The 18,587-nt window shown below is 35.3% G+C and overlaps 1 protein-coding gene across 1 annotated transcript; it reads right to left on the bottom strand.

Moving 5' to 3' along the window:
* Nucleotides 1–4,229: 4,229 nt before the first annotated feature.
* Nucleotides 4,230–15,620, bottom strand: LOC123542333 (guanosine-3',5'-bis(diphosphate) 3'-pyrophosphohydrolase MESH1-like). Its single transcript, XM_045328139.2, has 4 exons — nt 15,468–15,620; nt 9,598–9,653; nt 8,555–8,636; nt 4,230–7,577 (listed from the first exon to the last, which is right to left on the bottom strand). The coding sequence occupies exons 1-4, from the start codon at nt 15,574–15,576 to the stop codon at nt 7,279–7,281; spliced, it is 546 nt and encodes a 181-aa protein (XP_045184074.2). The 5' UTR covers nt 15,577–15,620; the 3' UTR covers nt 4,230–7,278.
* Nucleotides 15,621–18,587: the final 2,967 nt, after the last annotated feature.

Raw genomic sequence — 18,587 nt, 5'->3', positions numbered from 1 at the left:
AGCTTGAAACACATAACTCTTAAGTTTCAAGCTTGAAGGTTTTCATGAAGTTAGCAACTTCATTATTAACTTTTTAGTTTTCAGCAGACCCATATAATTTAGCACTGAAGTTTCACATGAACATAAATAGCGTTTACTTAAATGACTCTAATTAAAAAAAATACAACAACAAAACAAAAAAAAACAAAAAAAAAACGCGCATAAATGTATCAAACACTAAATGAATACATAATCTAGTAGAGTGGCCATAAATCATGTCTGTAAAGTTAATTCAGGTTCATTACAATAATTTAAATGCTTTTTAAAATATACAAAAGTTTGACGAACAGAAAGACAAACAAACTATACTTTCAATTTTAAAATAGGCTATTCAACAAAATATATTGTTTTCAGTCATATACTATAATGAGGAACCCTAAAACTTACATTCCTGTAATATAATACACCATTTCTTTTCTTAAAGAGATATTACACTTAAATGATATCTGGAACAACTGATACGGGGACTGGAAACAGGCATTTATCTTATCTGATGCTGTCGTCCAATCGAAGCGTATGCCGTAGGTTATTCTGCTATTACTCAAACACTTACGCCTTACAGTTTAACTCGTCCTTTCAGTGAAAATCTGGGAAAGCATTTGTTGAATTTTTTGTTGAAAACAAAAGTTCTGCCATGAAATTATTGCCTGCATCTGTTTTTATATCGAAAATATCTACATTAATGTTACTTTTCGCCCTGTGAAAATGGCTAAATCTAGACTTGTCTTACCCAGAGAGAAAGATGTCGTTTTTTACATGATATTTGCCTTGTTGATTCGGAGTATTTAGAATAAAAAAAATTAGGACATATTTTAATGAAAATAGCAAGTCAAAACTGTAAACTGTTGCCTGAAAATATTTGTTTATGATATTGCTCTGTTCTTCACCATTTAAATGCGTGTTAAACCTAGATGATTTTCTGCAGTTTTATCTAAAAGTTCGGAATACTAAATGTAACTTCGTTGTCGGCCTTTTTTTTAAAAAAATATTGTTATTTTAATTTACGCGCTAATCGATAGTGGCGAAAACAAAATATCGATCGCTAACGACTGGTCGATATTTACAGGTATGGACGACAGCATAGTACAGATAAATGTATTGATTTATACGGAGTTTCTACTCCCCGTATTAGACCTTCCTGATGATACGTAAGATCAAGATGCACGGCATTAAAATACATTACTGTGTCCACTACACCTTGAAACAAGGATGCGTACTCGTGTTTGAACATATTAACAGACTGGAACATTTCTGTCTAAATGTAGAATGTATCAAACAGGATTCGAGCCAAAACTGGTACATTAACACGTGGCCTCAACGCGAAACTAGTCTATCTGCTTCTATTTCTATATACACATAGACTAGTTTCGCGTTGAGGCGACGAACAGTGATTAGCGTAAACGTATCAAGCCACTTCTAACTATTCCATTACCACCATCAAAACATAAAAGTTGCCAACAAATTCGATGATGGGTGTATATTGGCAGTAACACTGACTGTGTGTTGGAAGACTTTTATCACCGAAATCTCTTACCACCAGGGAGTCTATCATAAAATCCAAGTAAAATGTAGCCATTGGTCTCTTCCGCAATGTTTCGGACGTGCTAAAATTATGACTTGTACGTTATACCGTCTGTCATTGGTCTTAACAAGCGGAATTCTTTTTGGACCTTGAGATGTTGTTATAATCCCAGGAATTAAAACAACCATTATGATAGATTCTTCTTACGTCCTGTGCCATAACAATTGTATCTTTTCATCCATCTTTTTGTAACACGGTTTTTCCTTTGATTTCTCTTTAGATATAATACATTATCACAGTGACTGACATAATTTGAGCTGCGCCATGAGAAAACCAACATAGTGGCTTTGCGACCAGCATGGATCCAGACCAGCCTGCACATCCGCGCAGTCTGGTCAGGATCCGTGCTGTTCGCTTTCATAATCTATTGCAATTAAAGAAACTGTTAGCGAACAGCATGGATCCTGACCAGACTGCACGGATGCTCAGGCTGGTCTGGATTCATGCTGGTCGCAAAGCCACTATGTTGGTTTTCTCATGGCGTGGCTCATTTATCACTGTAAAGAATCTTAAGGGAAGAAATAGGAACCCTTTATTTTCAAACAGTCTTAATTAGTTTTGAACTGACCACCAAAAAAAAATGTATTTTCTATTGTATTTTTGATGTTTTTTTCAAACTAAAACATTAGACAAAATCAACTTTGACTGTATTTGTAAACTAATTGTTAAAAAACTTCAAGGATATCTTAGATAGCCACTACAGGCAACGTTTTAGAAATTTTGCCAGCGGTTTATTTCTTGAAACTGTGATTCCATCTAATTCTACAAAGCAGAAAAAATACATTTTCTGCCATTAAAATTGACAATATCAAAGATGTATTGAAAATGAAAACAGATCTTTTATTACCCTCGGTGACAAATGCTGCATAATTCACGAAAAACGCTGTTAGGGACTTGGTGGATCAAAATGTAGTGATACTGGGTCCCAATTCTTTTTTTTTTCTGATTTAATGTAGCACCGACACATGATAGGTCATATGGCGACATTCCAGCTTTAATGGTGGAGGAAGGCCCCAGGTGCCCCTCCGTGCATTATTTCATCACGAGCGGGCACCTGGGTAGAACCACCGACCTTCCGTAAGCCAGCTGGATGGCTTCCTCACATGAAGAATTCAACGCCCTGAGTGAGGCTCGAACCCACATCGATGAGGGGCAAGTGATTTGAAGTCAGCGACCTTAACCACTCGGCCACGGAGGCCCCTGGGTCCCAATTCATCTCATAAAATTATCCTATGTCCTAAACATGAGACATGTCATGGCAAAAGGTACAAGATTCTATGATTGTGCATTTATGAAGAAAAAAGCAAAAAGCATAACCAAGAGGAACAACTTTTTCTCTTCAGTTATTATTCAGCAACATTAACAAGACAACATTTTTAAAATGATATTGGAAAAAAAAAAATATATTCTGAAAATCTTTTATAATGATTACAGCTTAATAAAAACATATACAAATGTATACATATCAGATTTATTTGAGCCGTGCCATGTGAAAACCAACATAGTGGGTTTGCGACCAGCATGGATCCAGACCAGCCTGCGCATCCGTGCAGTCTGGTCTGGATCCATGCTGTTCGCTTTTAAAGCTTATTGGAATTGGAGAAACTGTTAGCGAACAGCATGGATCCTGACCAGACTGCGCGGATGCGCAGTCTGGTCTGGATCCATGCTGGTCACAAACCCACTATGTTGGTTTTCACATGGCATGGCTCATTTTTTTTTCAGACTTTAGAGTTACAGGTTTATCAAATCCATTTTTCAAATTCTTTCAATACTGTTTCTTCTTTGTTCTATAAATAACTACTACAAATATAAAAAGTATCAATTATGCCTTCAAATTATTCTTAATAATTGTCATTGATAAAAAATTTACTAAACAACATGATCTGATACTAATACTTTTTCTACATAAGTAAAAAATCTTCAATCTTTAACAAGAAACCAACAAACAAAAAATAAATTCTAGAAAAAAACTTTTAGCCTGAGATTTTTATTAAATATATGCAGTACAACCAAAGATAAACAGATCTCAAAATGTTTATAAAGTGGATTTTGTAAATCAAAAAATGTATATAAACAACTAAAGTAGCTGTTATGTTAATCACTCAAGGCAGACAACTCTTGAGAAGGTGAGATACTTTCATAAATCATTCTTAAAGTTGTTAAGAGACATTTTATATACAGTAAGCAGTTTTTAAGACCATAAATTTATACTGATAAGTACCATACATAAGATCATAAATTAGAAACAAGTATGTAAACAAACCACTTAAATTGCAGCACAATTTATGGCCTTTTTGATCATATTCCTTGAAGAATTTGCTCATTATTAACTTAAAATTACATAAAAGACATTTAGAGTGACTCATTCACCAGTGTCTGGTCAAACAGACATTTAATCAAGAGCTTCCATAAGAAAGCACGCTAGACTTTTCTCAGTGCTTGACTCTGAATTTAATTTAGAGCTTTGCCAGTAAAAACTTGATGAAACTTTTACCAAAAATTTCTAAGTTAAAAAGGGGCATAACTCTGTTAAAATCAAAACCATAGTTATTGGGATTGTTTCTCCTGGTGTAGACTTTGATGAGAAAACCAACTATAGTGGGTTGTGCCATGAGAAAACCAACATAGTGGGTTTGCATCTGCGCAGTCTGGTCAGGCTCCATGCAGTTCGCTTTTAAAGCGTATTGGAATTGGAGAAACTGTTAGCGGATGCGCAGGCTGGTCTGGATCCATGTCGCAAACTCACTATGTTGGTTTTCCCATGGCACGGCTCATTTTAAGTTTCAAGTCAAAAGCTTTAAAGCTTTAACAGTAAATGAAATATTTGACTTTATCAAAAACTTTCACCAAAACATTCTAAGTTAAAAAGGGGCATGACTCTGTCAAAATTCAAATCAGCGTCATGGGGATTGTTTCTCCTGGTGTAGACTTTAATAGTAACAGAGATATTTCACTTTATCAAAAACTTTAACAAAAAAAAAATTCTCAGTTAAAAAGTGTCAGAACTCTGTCAACATTCAAATCAGAGTTATGGGATTGTTTCTCCTGGTGAAGACTTTGATATTCAACAATTTTTTCTACTATGTTTAGAAAGGCATACAGGAGTCTTTCAGGAAAAACATTAATTTTATGCTAAAAATGTACATTAAAACCTGCATGGTTCAAGCACATGGAAATATAAACCTGCCTTGAAAAAATAGCAGCCATTGTGATAATCAAACTGATAAAAGCTTTTTTTTAACCATATAATACCAAAAAAAAAAAAAAAAAAAAAAAAATATCGCAAATGAAATAATTCCAAATAATATCATAAAATCAGCAAAAAAATTTGAGCTGTATTTAAACATGTGCAATTAAAAATTCTCAAAATAAAGAAAACATAAATTGAGCCACGCCATGAGAAAACCAACATAGTGGCTTTGCGACCAGCATGGATCCAGACCAGCCTGTGCATCCGCGCAGTCTGGTCAGGATCCATGCTGTTCACTTTCAAAGCCTATTGCAATTAGAGAAACTGTTAGCTACCAGCATGGATCCTGACCAGACTGCGCGAATGCATAGGCTGGTCTGGATCCATGCTGGTCGCACACCCACTACGTTGGTTTTCTCATGGCGCAGCTCAATTATTAATATATCTTATTGAAGTTACGATAGTACTATTGAGTAATAAACTGCTGCTGTATTGACAATGCTTGTTTGTAGTTAGATGATGTCACACTTGTTCTGTCTGGGAAGCTAATTCTACTGTCAAATACAACGAAATGTGTGCAATTTAAGAAAAAAAATGTTCACAAATGAAAATGAAATAATTAAATTATAACGTTAATTACAGAAACCAATTAATTTTTTCCGAGTTAAAGGGAAATAAACGACAGAATATGATCAGCTGTGCAAAAATACATTTGCTATTCGTTTCCTATGAATTCTGAGATAAATAAATTCATTCCTCACAGCCTTCTATACATATTCAGTGCACAAAAGGAACCAAACTAGCCCCATCTCCCTTTGTATAAGTCTTATAGCCCAACACTGCCAACAACAATTTCTATAAAATCTATAAAGTCATGAATCACAGTCAAAAGTTTTAAAACTGAGTCAGGAGACCAGTCTAAAATCTCAAGCATCTGATTGGTTAATATTGAATTCCATCTCGTAATTGGCCAATGGCAAAGCTGCAATGTGAGACTGGTCTTCAAACTAAGTTTTAGGACTATTCTGAAGACGCTGTAAGTTGTGAACCTTAATCATTTCCTACTATTTTATGTTTATCACATTTTACAATGTAACTAAGTCATAAAGACAGCTTTTCTACATATTTCAAAGACTACAAAAAACATTTAACAAAAAAAACAAAAATGCTATAACTAACTTGATTACTACATTTTTACTTTTCTTACAAAATGAAAGAATTTCTTGCTGTTTTGATAACCTTGCTTGAAATTTGTACGAATGCCAATTCAAAATATCACAGCAAAATAGACCGAAAGCAAATTTTTGTCAAAAAAATATAAAACACTATTTCTTATTCTAATATGACTGGCAATGCTCAAATCATCACGATATTATGTTAATGGTGCCATGAATGCATCTAGAAATACATGTAGCACTTTCTGAATTAATCAAATTTTTACTTAATAGCATTGTTAAAACGAAATGTCACATTGCACAACTGTCTTGATTAATTTACACACATACTGAGTTGGTTATCCCCTTTGAAGAGTAACTTGCCATCATTTTTGCAAAAATTGAACTCTATCTCAAGATGTATTACCAATTATGGTCCTGGCGCGTAAAAACAATGAAGCGTGATGACCTACAATTTGGCGCAATTCAGGCGCTAAGAAACAGTTCTATCATATCTGATATAAATTTAACAAAAAAGACATATTACAATCCAAATAATTCATAGAAAAACTGTATTTGATCACTTTTTATACACTCGGACCGTGATACGTCCTTCAAAATAATTTCAATAGAACTGTGCTCTTGTGAAATTGTTACGGCCACGTATAACAGCCCATCGTGTATAAATAGTATTAAAACAAATTATTTCTTATTTCTGGCACCAAGGTCAATCAAAGTGTGTACATAAAAGGATTAAGCATTGATAACTAGAACTGTTACATGAATCCATCCAGAATAAACACCCCAACTTTGGATACTGATCTCAATTTCATGCATTTGTTATTAAACTGAACATTATTGCAGCATTACTATTTCTTTCATAATTTCTACTGGAACCTGTCTATCAGACAAGGGAAATAATGTTATACAATGCTCTTTCATGAGACAAATGAATTATTCTGTGTGGCATATTTCTAATTCGGAAGGCTTTAATCAATTAAAATATGCTTAAGCAATTGTATGTTATTCTGATTCTTACATGCCTTTATGCAAAATATAGTACATGTAGATCAAATATGGTAGCACTTTTTCTTAGTTCTTATAAAAACGCTGTTGTGACCTTACCATTGCTGTGTACAGGATGTGTAACTTTGAAAATTTCCATCACAAATGAATTCTAGATAAACAACTAAAACAAATTTGCAAAAAAAAAAATACTGTTTTAAAATTTGTGGAATGCAATACTGGAGTTAAAAAATAAAATATAAATATCACCATGATCATATCTAACTTTACATTCTGATTATGTACTAAACTGTCCCGTGTGTAACATTCCTATCTCTAAACAGAATATCAAGCTGATTTTCCATGACTGCATTAGTTCCTCTTAAGCCGGCCACCACTTTTGACGCCCATATGAAATACTCGTGTACACGTTCGTCCGTCCAGCCACGTGGGGCCTGTCGATTGAGGTCTCTGAGATTGTAAAGTTTGTCGGCAAGTTTGACGAGCTTGGCTTTCGGACTGGCATGTGGGGCGTGATTAATCTGCTCTTGTTTCCGTACAGCACTTGGTAAAGATTTGTCATCAGTAACCTCCCTTACTAAACCTGAAACCAGAAACAATATGAGCATTATGAGAAAACTGTCATAGTGGCTTTGCAACCAGCATAGATCCAGACCCGCATGCGCATCCGTGCAGTCTGGTCAGGATCCGGGTATGCTAACGGTTTCTTTTATTGCAATAGGCTTTGAAAGCAAACAGCATGAATCCTGACCATCATGCACAGGCTCGTCTGGATCCATGCTGGTCACAAAGCCACTATGTTGGTTTTCTCATAGCAGGCTCATATGTTAAAAAACTGGCTAATGTAGCAGGCTGAAAATATTTCTATGTAAATGAGATGTTAAACCAAACAAAAAACGGGCATGTAGAAATATCTGTTTAATCTTGTACACTTCCTTATACAAAGATTTCAGTATATTATGCCCTGTAGTATTGAACGGCATTATGTGTTAGGAGGAAGTAACTCTAGCTTTTCTATTTACACAGACCTGTATTTATGTCCCCTGTCTAAGGACATAGTTTAAATTAAATCTCACACACAGCCTTAAGACAGGCTCACCATCCTGGTTCTTTTATGTAGCATTTTATACTTAAAAGTTAATGTTAGTTAATGTTAAAGTAACTGTTGCAGATACATTTATACAGCCCTATAATGATATTCCTTGACAATCACTGTCAACATAGGCAACATTATTAAAGACACAGAACTCCAGATTTTGACTAAAAATGATCTTCCTATAAAGCTTTGGTCATATTATAGCATCACAACAACACAATTAAAGTTCATATGGTGACTTTCCAGCTCTGATGGGGGAGGAAGAAACAAGGCACCCTTCTGTGCATTATTTTATCAGGAGTGGGCACCTGGGTAGAACCACAGACCATCCGTAAGCCAGTTGTATGGCTTCTTCACATGAAGAATTTAACACCCCGAGTGAGGCTCGAACCCACATCGGTGATGGGAAGTGACTTGAAGTCAGCAACCTTTACCACTTGGCCACGCAGGCTCCCTCTACATACCTGTTACTTCCAGTCCAAAATGTTCCTCCAGTTCCTCAAAAGTTGTGTCTGTGTCTTCCACTGTGTCATGTAGCAAGGCTGCCTGACAGAAAATAAAACATTATATTATATTGCTGTCTTTCACTAAAATATTTTATCTTTAGGCATTTTCTTCAAATGTAGAAAATCCTCATCCAATGTAATTAACTTTGCTAAAAATATAAATTATTAATGAGCCGCGCCATTAGAAAACCAACATAGTGGGTTTGTGACCAGCATGGGTCCAGACCAGCCTGCGCATCCGCACAGTCTGGTCAAGATCTATGCTGTTCGCTAATGGTTTCGCTAATTACAATAGTCTTTGAAAGCGAACAGCATGGATCCTGACCAGACTGCGCGGATGCCCAGGCTGGTCTGGATCCATGCTGGTCGCAAACCCACTATGTGTTGGTTTTCCTATGGCACGGCTCAAAAAAATTTTGCTTGTGTAGCGCCACAGTCATAATCAAATGTCATGCTATAATTATTTAAAAAAAACTTCCAGTTTTTTATTGGCTGTACACATTTATACTCTGTTTTAACTATAAGAAAATTTTGGCCCTTTAATTTAATGGGCTATAACTAGAACCCATGATAGTATCTGATCAGTGTTCAAAATGAACCGAGATATCATGCCAATACAACTTGTGAGCAAGTCTGACTGAAATTGATTGCAAAATGTGGTCTCTATCCTGTTTACAAGCCAAAAAATAGCAAATTTTGGCCCTTTAAGATATTGCCAATACTGTGAAGTTGTGTGCAAGTTTGACAAATTTAGGCCCTGTAAGGGGCCATACGTTTAAAACCCAAGATGGGATCTGGCCAGTTTTTGTAAGGAACCGAAATATTATGACAATACAAGTTGTGTGCAAGGTTGATTAAAACTGAATGCAAAATTGGTCTCTATCGTGTTCACAAGAAATTATGAACGGATAATGGACAGACGACGGACAAAATTCGATCACAAAAGCTCACCCTGTCACCAAAAACAGAACCATATCCTACCATTCTTTCTATTTACTCACTTGTATGACATGAACATCAGTGACGCCAGCCTCCTCTGTTAAAATATTAGCCACACCTGAAACAGAAAGTATCAATCATGACACTTAACTTAAGGCAAGATACTTATAACCAGTTTCACTGCAGTTTCAATGCTGTCTTAAAAGTACCATTAGTCTAATACCATTATTTTAAAACTATGAAATATATAGAAATGTTTGAATCCTTATGCAGTGGGGTCAATATTTTATTGCTGTTTTTGTAAACAAGATTTCAAGCTCTTACTTTTCTGTTTACAAGAGACAACAACATTCTTCAACTCACTTCTAATAAGAATGTGTTAATTTTTTATTTTTTTTCGTTGGATTTAACGTCGCACCGACACATGATAAGTCATATGGTGACATTCCAGCTTTAATGGTGGAGGAAGACCTCAGGTGCCCCTCCGTGCATTATTTCATCACGAGCGGGCACCTGGGTAGAACCACCAACCTTCCGTAAGCCAGCTGGATGGCTTCCTCACATGAAGAATTCAAACGCCCCGAGTGAGGCTCGAACCATTAAAGCTGAATGCATCTTATTTCCTTAATTAAGTAGCTTCAGCACAAATTTCAAATTTGACATTTTACTGATTATGCGTCACTATGACGCATGGTAGAGTGTCTTATTGTATTCTATAGTTTGTAAATGAACACATAGCCTCCATTTAAGGTGTCGAGTAAACGGAAAATTAGTCTATTCTACAGGTATAATATACATGATATATCGGTTGTTTAAATATCAAAGATTTGCAATGCCACTTTTGTACAACATTTCGTAAACCAAGAAACAATTATTTTTACTAATCACCAATTACTCTTTAGTTTATAAATAATTTATAATTATAATTTAGGTAGATTGTTAAGGAAGTTCTACAACTTATATTTATCACTCTCAACACCTCATTCCTGATGGAATCCATCGCCATGAGGGTACGACAGAAGAGGCCAGTTTCCCTTTTAAGAGTCTTTAATCAACCCTCCTGAAATTTGGAGTCACTTTTCTTTTTGGCTTCATTCAAATTTTCTGCACCCTTTGTGGTTTGATTTTGTGATGTATTTTCAGTTTTGGATACAATAAGGCAGTCAACGGACTCGCTTTCAATTTCACCTGCTGAGACAGTGGGTGTAGAATGGTAAGCAACAGTGGGTGGAGAACAGTAAACAACATCAGGATCTGTGTGGTCTATGGGACTTTTTACGAAGCAACATGCGATACTACGCTGTAAATCATTAGACTGACTGTTTTACTTGTCTGCATTTACAGAAACATAGATTAACCCTTACCCTGCTAAATATATAAAATGGACCGGTCCATCACTCAATTTGGGCCATACCACTTATTATTCAAAGGGGTGTTCACTGAAAAATTACTGACTGAATAGCGAACAGTGCAGACCATGATCAGACTGCACGGATGTGCAGGCTGATCTTGGTCTGCACTGGTCGCAAAGGCAGAATCACTTGCCGCCAGCAGGATAAGGGTTAAAATTGTTTGCTGGCAGGTCAAAGTGAGTTTTTGCGGGAAACTCTTCTATTCAGATGTGGAAGAAATATGAATGATTTGTACTCAGTTCTGGTCATCTCACAAGCACATTCATCTCCAAACTTTTTTGTACCAGGCCATCTGAACTGCTATACCAATTTTAATGTGACAATCATAATTTTTATGAAAGATTCTTGGGATATCGCGGCCCCAGCAGAACATTCCCACTACATTTATTGGCCAGGGGTGCTTTCACCTCCAGCCAAACAAAACTGGGAGGTGAAACATGAAAAGTGTGGGTGGCAAAATTAAATGCTCAAATAAAAGAAATAAACAAAATTTTCTAATAAATATAATAATGTGTAATAAGAAGCGTTTGACATCACTGACTACTCTTTGTTTCCAAGTGTTTCACAGTTCAGGCCTTTTTTTCTTCAATTTGGGAATTGGGAAAATGCTCTCGGAAATTGTCTTAATTGGGACAATTTGCAAATTACCAAAAATCTACATAAATGTGTTTTTGTGTGAAAAATTAATGAATTGCATTTCAGTAATTGTTCAACAGTATCATAATTAACCTAAATATACATACAAATTAGCAAAACTATCTTAAAACAGCAAAAACCCTCAAAGGTATAATCATTTGGGAATTTTAAATTCAACTTTGGGAAAAAAACATACTTTTTTGAATTGGGATTACCTCCTTTTACCGGAGGTAGCTTTATAGGGGAAAAAAGCCCTGCAGTTAACAGCCTCAGAATTTGCTAGCATATTCTCACTGGTAACTCCAAACATGTCAGAAATTTTTGTTGCAGACAAATATGTGAGGTCAAAATCACGTGGTTGAGACTGTTGACTGTGTGCCCTGCAAGTGAATAACTTTCGTACATTACTGATACTGCATTATGGAGTTTTAGTACCAGTCCATTACATCACTTATCCCAGTTTCCAAATTGAATTAAAAAACAAGAGGGTCATGATGACCCTGGATCGTTCACCTGAGTAATATGAGCTACATGTATCAAATGTCAAACTGATGATTTTTAGAAATTTTTGGAAGATTTTCCGATGTACAATGAAGTAACCCCTAGGGCGGGGCCAATTTTACCCCAGGGGTCATGATTTGAACAAATTTGTAGAAGTCTACTAGGCAATGCTACATGTCAAATATCTAAGATCTAGGCATTCTGGTTTATTTTTAGAAAACTTTTGAAGATTTTCCTATGTAAAATCAAGTGACCCCTGGGGCGGGGTCAATTTTGACCCCAGGGTCATGACTTGAACAAAATTGGTAGAGGTCCACTAGGCAATGCTTCACACTAAATATTCAATCTCTAGGGCTTCTGGTTTTTGAGAAGAAGATTTTTAAAGTTTTTCCTTTTGGTTGCCATGGCAACCAGAGTTCTGCATGGAATTCAATTCTTTGAACAATTTTTGTAGAGCTTCACCTAAGGAACATTCCAGTGAAGTTTGGATGAAATTGGCCTAGCGGTTTATGAGGAGATGTCATTTAAAGTAAAAGTTTACGGACACCGGACGGTGAGTGATCAGAATAGTGCCTCTAAACTGGGATAACGGGCCATTTTAGTAGCCCAGAGGTGACTAGGGGACCGTTTATAAACAAGGGGCCATGGCCATTTGTTTTTTGCTGTAAACAAGCAGGGGAGGTAAAAATTGTGTTTTCAAGAAATGGCCCATTACACAATGTGTCCGAAACTAGGGGTGGGGGTGCGGGGAGACCCTTAAGGGGCCATTTTGGTTGATCAGCAGATTATTGGGGGCCATTGTTGACCCTTCTTGGCCCCTTAAAAAATGGCTCTTTGGCTGTTGGCCCACTAAACGAAAGTAGTGGACCGTTCACTCACCCTGAGCCCTTGGCTCTGGTGAACTAAAAAGAAAGGAAACTGTCAACTCACATCGGTATTGAATAAATATTTTTGTTAGTGACCACAACAAAGGTACATAGTACAGACTATATTAAGGGAAACTGATTAAAGACAATGATGTCTTTTTATTTTCTGCATGTGATTTTACACTCTGGAAATTTTTTCATTAATATGAGGAAAGTGAAATCTGTGCGTAAAACACATACGTATTCACAAAAATTGGAAAACTGTACATATATGCTGAATGTTAGACCACTACATTCACTTCCTATAAAAGAAGGCAGTGGCTACGATTACGATTCTAGGATTACGGAAGTTCCGTATTCCTATAGATAGGCTAGGATTACCGAAGTATTTAAGAGGCATCAAATATATGTTAGGACATTCATAAATGATTTTGTAAATTTACTTACATGCATTTCATTTAAAATAGCGATTTATCATGCCCGCCATATGATTTCTTGATCCGCCATTGTGTGTAACAGTATGATTTTAAACGATACATTAATGGCGGCGTGTGGAAATATTCTAGAATTATCCATATTAAAATCATGGTTATAGTCGACACATAAAACCAAATATGTGGTTGCCTGTGATATGTTTTATGTGTATATGATATACGTTAATTGGCAGTTAAATACGCATTTATAAAGACTTCGAGTGTATTTCAGTAGGTCTTTTCTTCTATAAAGCTTTATATTAAGGAAGCATAAATAGATGCAAAATGGCGGATCGATAACACAAAATAATACCACAGGCATGAAATATTGCTATTTTAAATGGAATAAATAACTTTGCAACGTCATTTATGCATGTCCTTACATATATATGATGCCTCTTATATACTTCCATAATCCTAGCCTATCCTCATAGGGCTGTCTAGGAATACAGAACTTCCGTAATCCTAGAATTGGAGGCTACTAGGATTAATGTACTGTACCAGTATTCGTAGCCACTGCCATAGAAGAATCATCTTAACATGCAGAACTATCTTAATGACGCAATAGTATCTAAATGACTGCCAGTGTGGCCACGTTTGCAAACAGTTTAATCTCCATTATTTTAGCCCAGCATTTTCTTAGTCCTGCAAAATTTAATGAGAACTCTCCAGTCGATGTCCACAGAGGCGTTAGAGGGTACACTGTTCAAGTTGAACTCAGATTCAAGAAAAAACTCCTGTTAGCTTGCCTAAATGGATCTCTTAATGATTTGCTATTTAACAGAGACATGGCATGGGGAAAATAAGTGGAGAAACATATACTACATACATGTCAAGTTCCGTGGACAATTTTCCGGGATATTTCAGTTGAAAATCCAGGATATTTGATGAAAATCCAGATTTTTTCGACGAATGTTTTTTAGGGAAATTTTTGGTCGAATATAATACTGTGTAACAGATTAGATCTGATTATGGCAATGTTTTTAGGTACTTAAGTTGCATTTTAAAACATTTTAACCTTTATCATGTTGAATATGATTGAATCTGCCTTTGCGACCAGTGTAAATTGTGCATGCAGTCTGACCATGATCTCACTGTTTGCCATTTATCAGTCAGTATCTTTTTTGTAAGCACCCCTTTTAACAGTTACCAGTACTGTCCAAAATGAAAGATGGACAGGTTCATTTTAGAAATTCTGCAATGTAAACAAAAAAAAACAACATAGATTTATAGTAACTTTATTTAGTTATTACAGTATCGCTTGAGCAGAGGAATTGGAATTTGGATGAAATTTTATACTGGCGAGTTTCTTTTATGTGAATAATCTGCAGGTTTTTTTTTACATTCTTAGATATTTTTGCAAATGAGCAGAAGCTAACATAGACTGGAAATAAATCTATTTCACCGTTGTAAATCTATATACTGTACTGAAAAATGCTTTTTACTCATTCAAATGAAATACAAAATCATATAGCTGTTAAAAGAATGTTAAAACCTATCTCTAGTTGTTTTCTCAATTATGCCATCACCCATCAGTGGTAATGATTGCCATCACTCCAATAAAGGCCGGCTCTTTAATCTATTCAAATGTATCCCTAAATATATCTTTTCACACTTAAATCTTCAATAAACAAGTTCCTGTCTTATCATCATATTATGTCAGTATCACCACTCGCCAATTAACACAATCTAAAAATAGCACAGTGAATGTCATCAGTGCGTGACCTTGTTAAACTCTTATCAATTTACCAGTAGAGTGATAAATTACGTCAGGCACAATGTTAAATTAAGGTTTTCGTTTGATATAGGAAACCATTAGCTTGGAATTTTGGATTTCCGGGAGAAATGATTGATTTCCGTATGTCCGGGAAATGGACAAAAAAATCCGTGAGACTCCCGGACGATCCGGGAAACTTGACATGTATGATACTAATTGGATATACTATCCGATTCTTTTGTTCATCCGAAACATAAAACAACAAGATGTGACCATGAAAAACGGGAGAATTATCTAAGGCATAAAATACGATTTAAGAAAAATAACCTATTGGGTGATTTATATAAGGTGTCTTTTCCGCATCTTTACGTCTTTGGTCTTTATGCTTTATTGCGGCAAAGTTTGCACAACGAATTATTTCGCTAGCAACATTCATCGTCCTAGTATAAAGTCTGAGTAAAGCCGTACCATTTTTACCGAAGTGAGGGGTGGCATGAACTCACTAAATAGCTCGCGTTCTTTATTCTATATAAAATTGACAAATTTTCAATGGTTGCAGAATATAACGGGACCCATTCTTAATGTCTGTAACTTACATTATCTCAAACACATGATTGCAAAATCAGCTGAAAAATGATAGATAGATAGATTTATTCGTGTAAATATATACATCACATTGACACAATTATCACACACAATTTATAAAGCACATATTTTAACACAGTTTGGATATCACAGACATTATTGGTGACTAGTGCACAATTATGACATGCCTTTAGGGCAGTGGCTAGAGAACCGGAATCGGTTCCCTAGACAGCGAACTTATTCGTCCGGAACCGGTTCTCTAGCCAAATTACCGTGCATGGGCCAGGGAACCGGAATTTGATTTCTGTATATGCATAAAGCTGTCGAAATTCACTTTGTTTTTGTTTTTTTGAAAAGTGTCATGCATGTTATTACCTTAATTATTTTCACCATTTCAGCAAGCTAGCTATGCCATTTCATTTATCTTTATTACTATGTCTCCAAAAGTGTACTCTGTCAACAATGTCAACTCACCGCATACTGTCCGCCATATTGGAAGATAAACTTGTACTTATGAATGCGGCAATTATCGTCGGCATTGCAGCAAGCCAAAATAAACTTGAAATTTAAACTTAAAAGGTACAATACAATAAAAGAAACAATTAAAACAAACTTAGTAATTTCTGTTTATTAGTATTTATCACATGTCTTTGAACGTGTCATGCCGAGGTGTTACAAACCAGTATATAAAGTAATAAAAACATTAACTAGCATAAACGTGAATTGGACTTCTTGATATTGTGTAGCTGGAACACTTTGAATTAATATTGTGATATTCTTGACACGAGATTAGACATGGAACAGCACATAAACTCGGTATCTAGATATCGTGCTATGGTCAGATCAGACAAATTGGTCACATAAGAAAATATCTAACAACTGACGCAACAAAATGTCTAGTAAACTCCCTAGTAACATCACGGATGGACTATTGTAACGTGCTGCTGCATGTAATACCGAAAGATCTCCATTGGCTACCTGTAGAGTACATAATCAAATTCAAAAACCTAACACTTACCTATAAAACGTTACATAACAAAGGTCCAGTATATATCAAGAAAATGTTGAATGTATACCAACCAAAACGAGACTTATGATCCCAGAATGGTTCACTAAGACTGGAGTTACCTACGAACACTGGTACAGCAAATTATTCAGTTTCAGTTTTATGATTGCATATGCCATGTTTTGTGATTTTCCTATATCACATGTTTAATTGTAATGCGCCCTTGACCGTATATTTCATATGAAAAGGGTGCTCAACAAATCTGGTATAATAATAATAATAATAATAATAATAATATATGATATTGTGAATTTGACTTCTTGGTGAAGAACAGTGAATGAATAGTGTGATGTTATTTTTACTTAGTAAATATGCAGTTGTGACTATTCTGATGTTTTATTAATGTTTTATAAATAAAGTTATAACTCTGATCAGTGTTTTGTCCATTCTGTACAAATTTTGATTGTATAGAAGAAAAGATTTTCCCTTCACAAATGTTCACACCTTATTACTGGTGATTAATGGGTTTATGGCACCTACTAATATTAAGCCCACAGCTCAATTAAAGCACAACCATATATAGTTGATAGGTGTTGATTGCATTATTTTAGGTGCTAATAAATCAATTTTGTGTATTATCAGTACATAATCCATAAGTTTCAAACTGAAAAGATAATAAAATATATGAATTAATTAAAAAGAATTAAGAATAATACAAAAAAATATTAGGGGGGTGTTTTGACCAAATTCTAAACTGAATGGGGGACGTTTTGACCAAAATGGGGGGTGTTTTGACTAGGGGACGTTTTGACTTGATTCCAAGTGATCAGATAATCTGCAAGAAGTTTTAATGGCAATTAAATTACCAAAAAAAAAAAAAAATGTAGATGTCATCTTCTAACTTAAAGAAAGTTTTTTTATCAAACAGGTCAACATTGAATATCTTCCAAACTGACAACTAAAATGTTCGTATCAACACATGTATGATAATGTTTGCTGACCATTCTATAGCTTTAAACATCATAATCTATAGAAATATCTACTTGAAATTGCTATTGAAAGATGAAGTTTCAGGCATGACAGTAAAGTTGGTAGGCAGTTGGTAGTTGGTAGTTGAACATTCGAATAACCAACTACTTACTAGTTGCCAGTTGGTTATTCAAAATGTATAAGCAAGTCTGATTACCTTTTAAAACATAATGATAAAAAATCATTCTTATTCATGTTTTGTTCTTTAATATTAATCTTCATTTCTTAAAATGCATTCAGCAGTCTCAAAAAGTACATGGAGAGCCAGTTGCCAATTCGCGATATAATTCAGAAAAGCTTATTTTTTTTCAGTCACAAATGGATAAAATCATTCAATATGACATTTTATATGGTCTTTCATATCACTATCTGACACTTTCAACGTAAAGATCAGTCTTGGAAACACCCAGGAGAGCCAGTTGCCAATTCGCGTGTGAATAACCAACTGCCTACTGGTAGGCAGTTGGTTTTTCGACATTTTACATACAGTCAGTGTTTTGGTAGAATATGATAAAATATTTATTCTAACCCTTGTTTTGTTCTTAAATGATAATATTTATTTCTTTAAATGCATTCAGCAGTCTCAAAAGCACAAGGAGAGCCAGTTGCCAATTCGCGATATGTTTCAGAAAAGCCGATTTTTCAGACATATCAATAAAATAGTTCAATTTTACATATATTTTGTTCTTTTGTATCAATACCTGACAATTTCAACGTATAGGTCAGTCTTGGAAACACTCAGGAGAGCCAGTTGCCAATTCGCGTGCGAATAACCTACTGGTAGGCAGTTGGTTATTCGACATTTTACAGACAGTAATAGTTTGGGT

Source organism: Mercenaria mercenaria, chromosome 19 (assembly GCF_021730395.1).
Source record: "Mercenaria mercenaria strain notata chromosome 19, MADL_Memer_1, whole genome shotgun sequence".
In the NCBI taxonomy this organism is placed as follows: Eukaryota; Metazoa; Mollusca; class Bivalvia; order Venerida; family Veneridae; genus Mercenaria; species Mercenaria mercenaria.
Note: the sequence above shows the minus strand (reverse complement) of the source record. Positions and strands in the feature narration are given on the sequence as shown.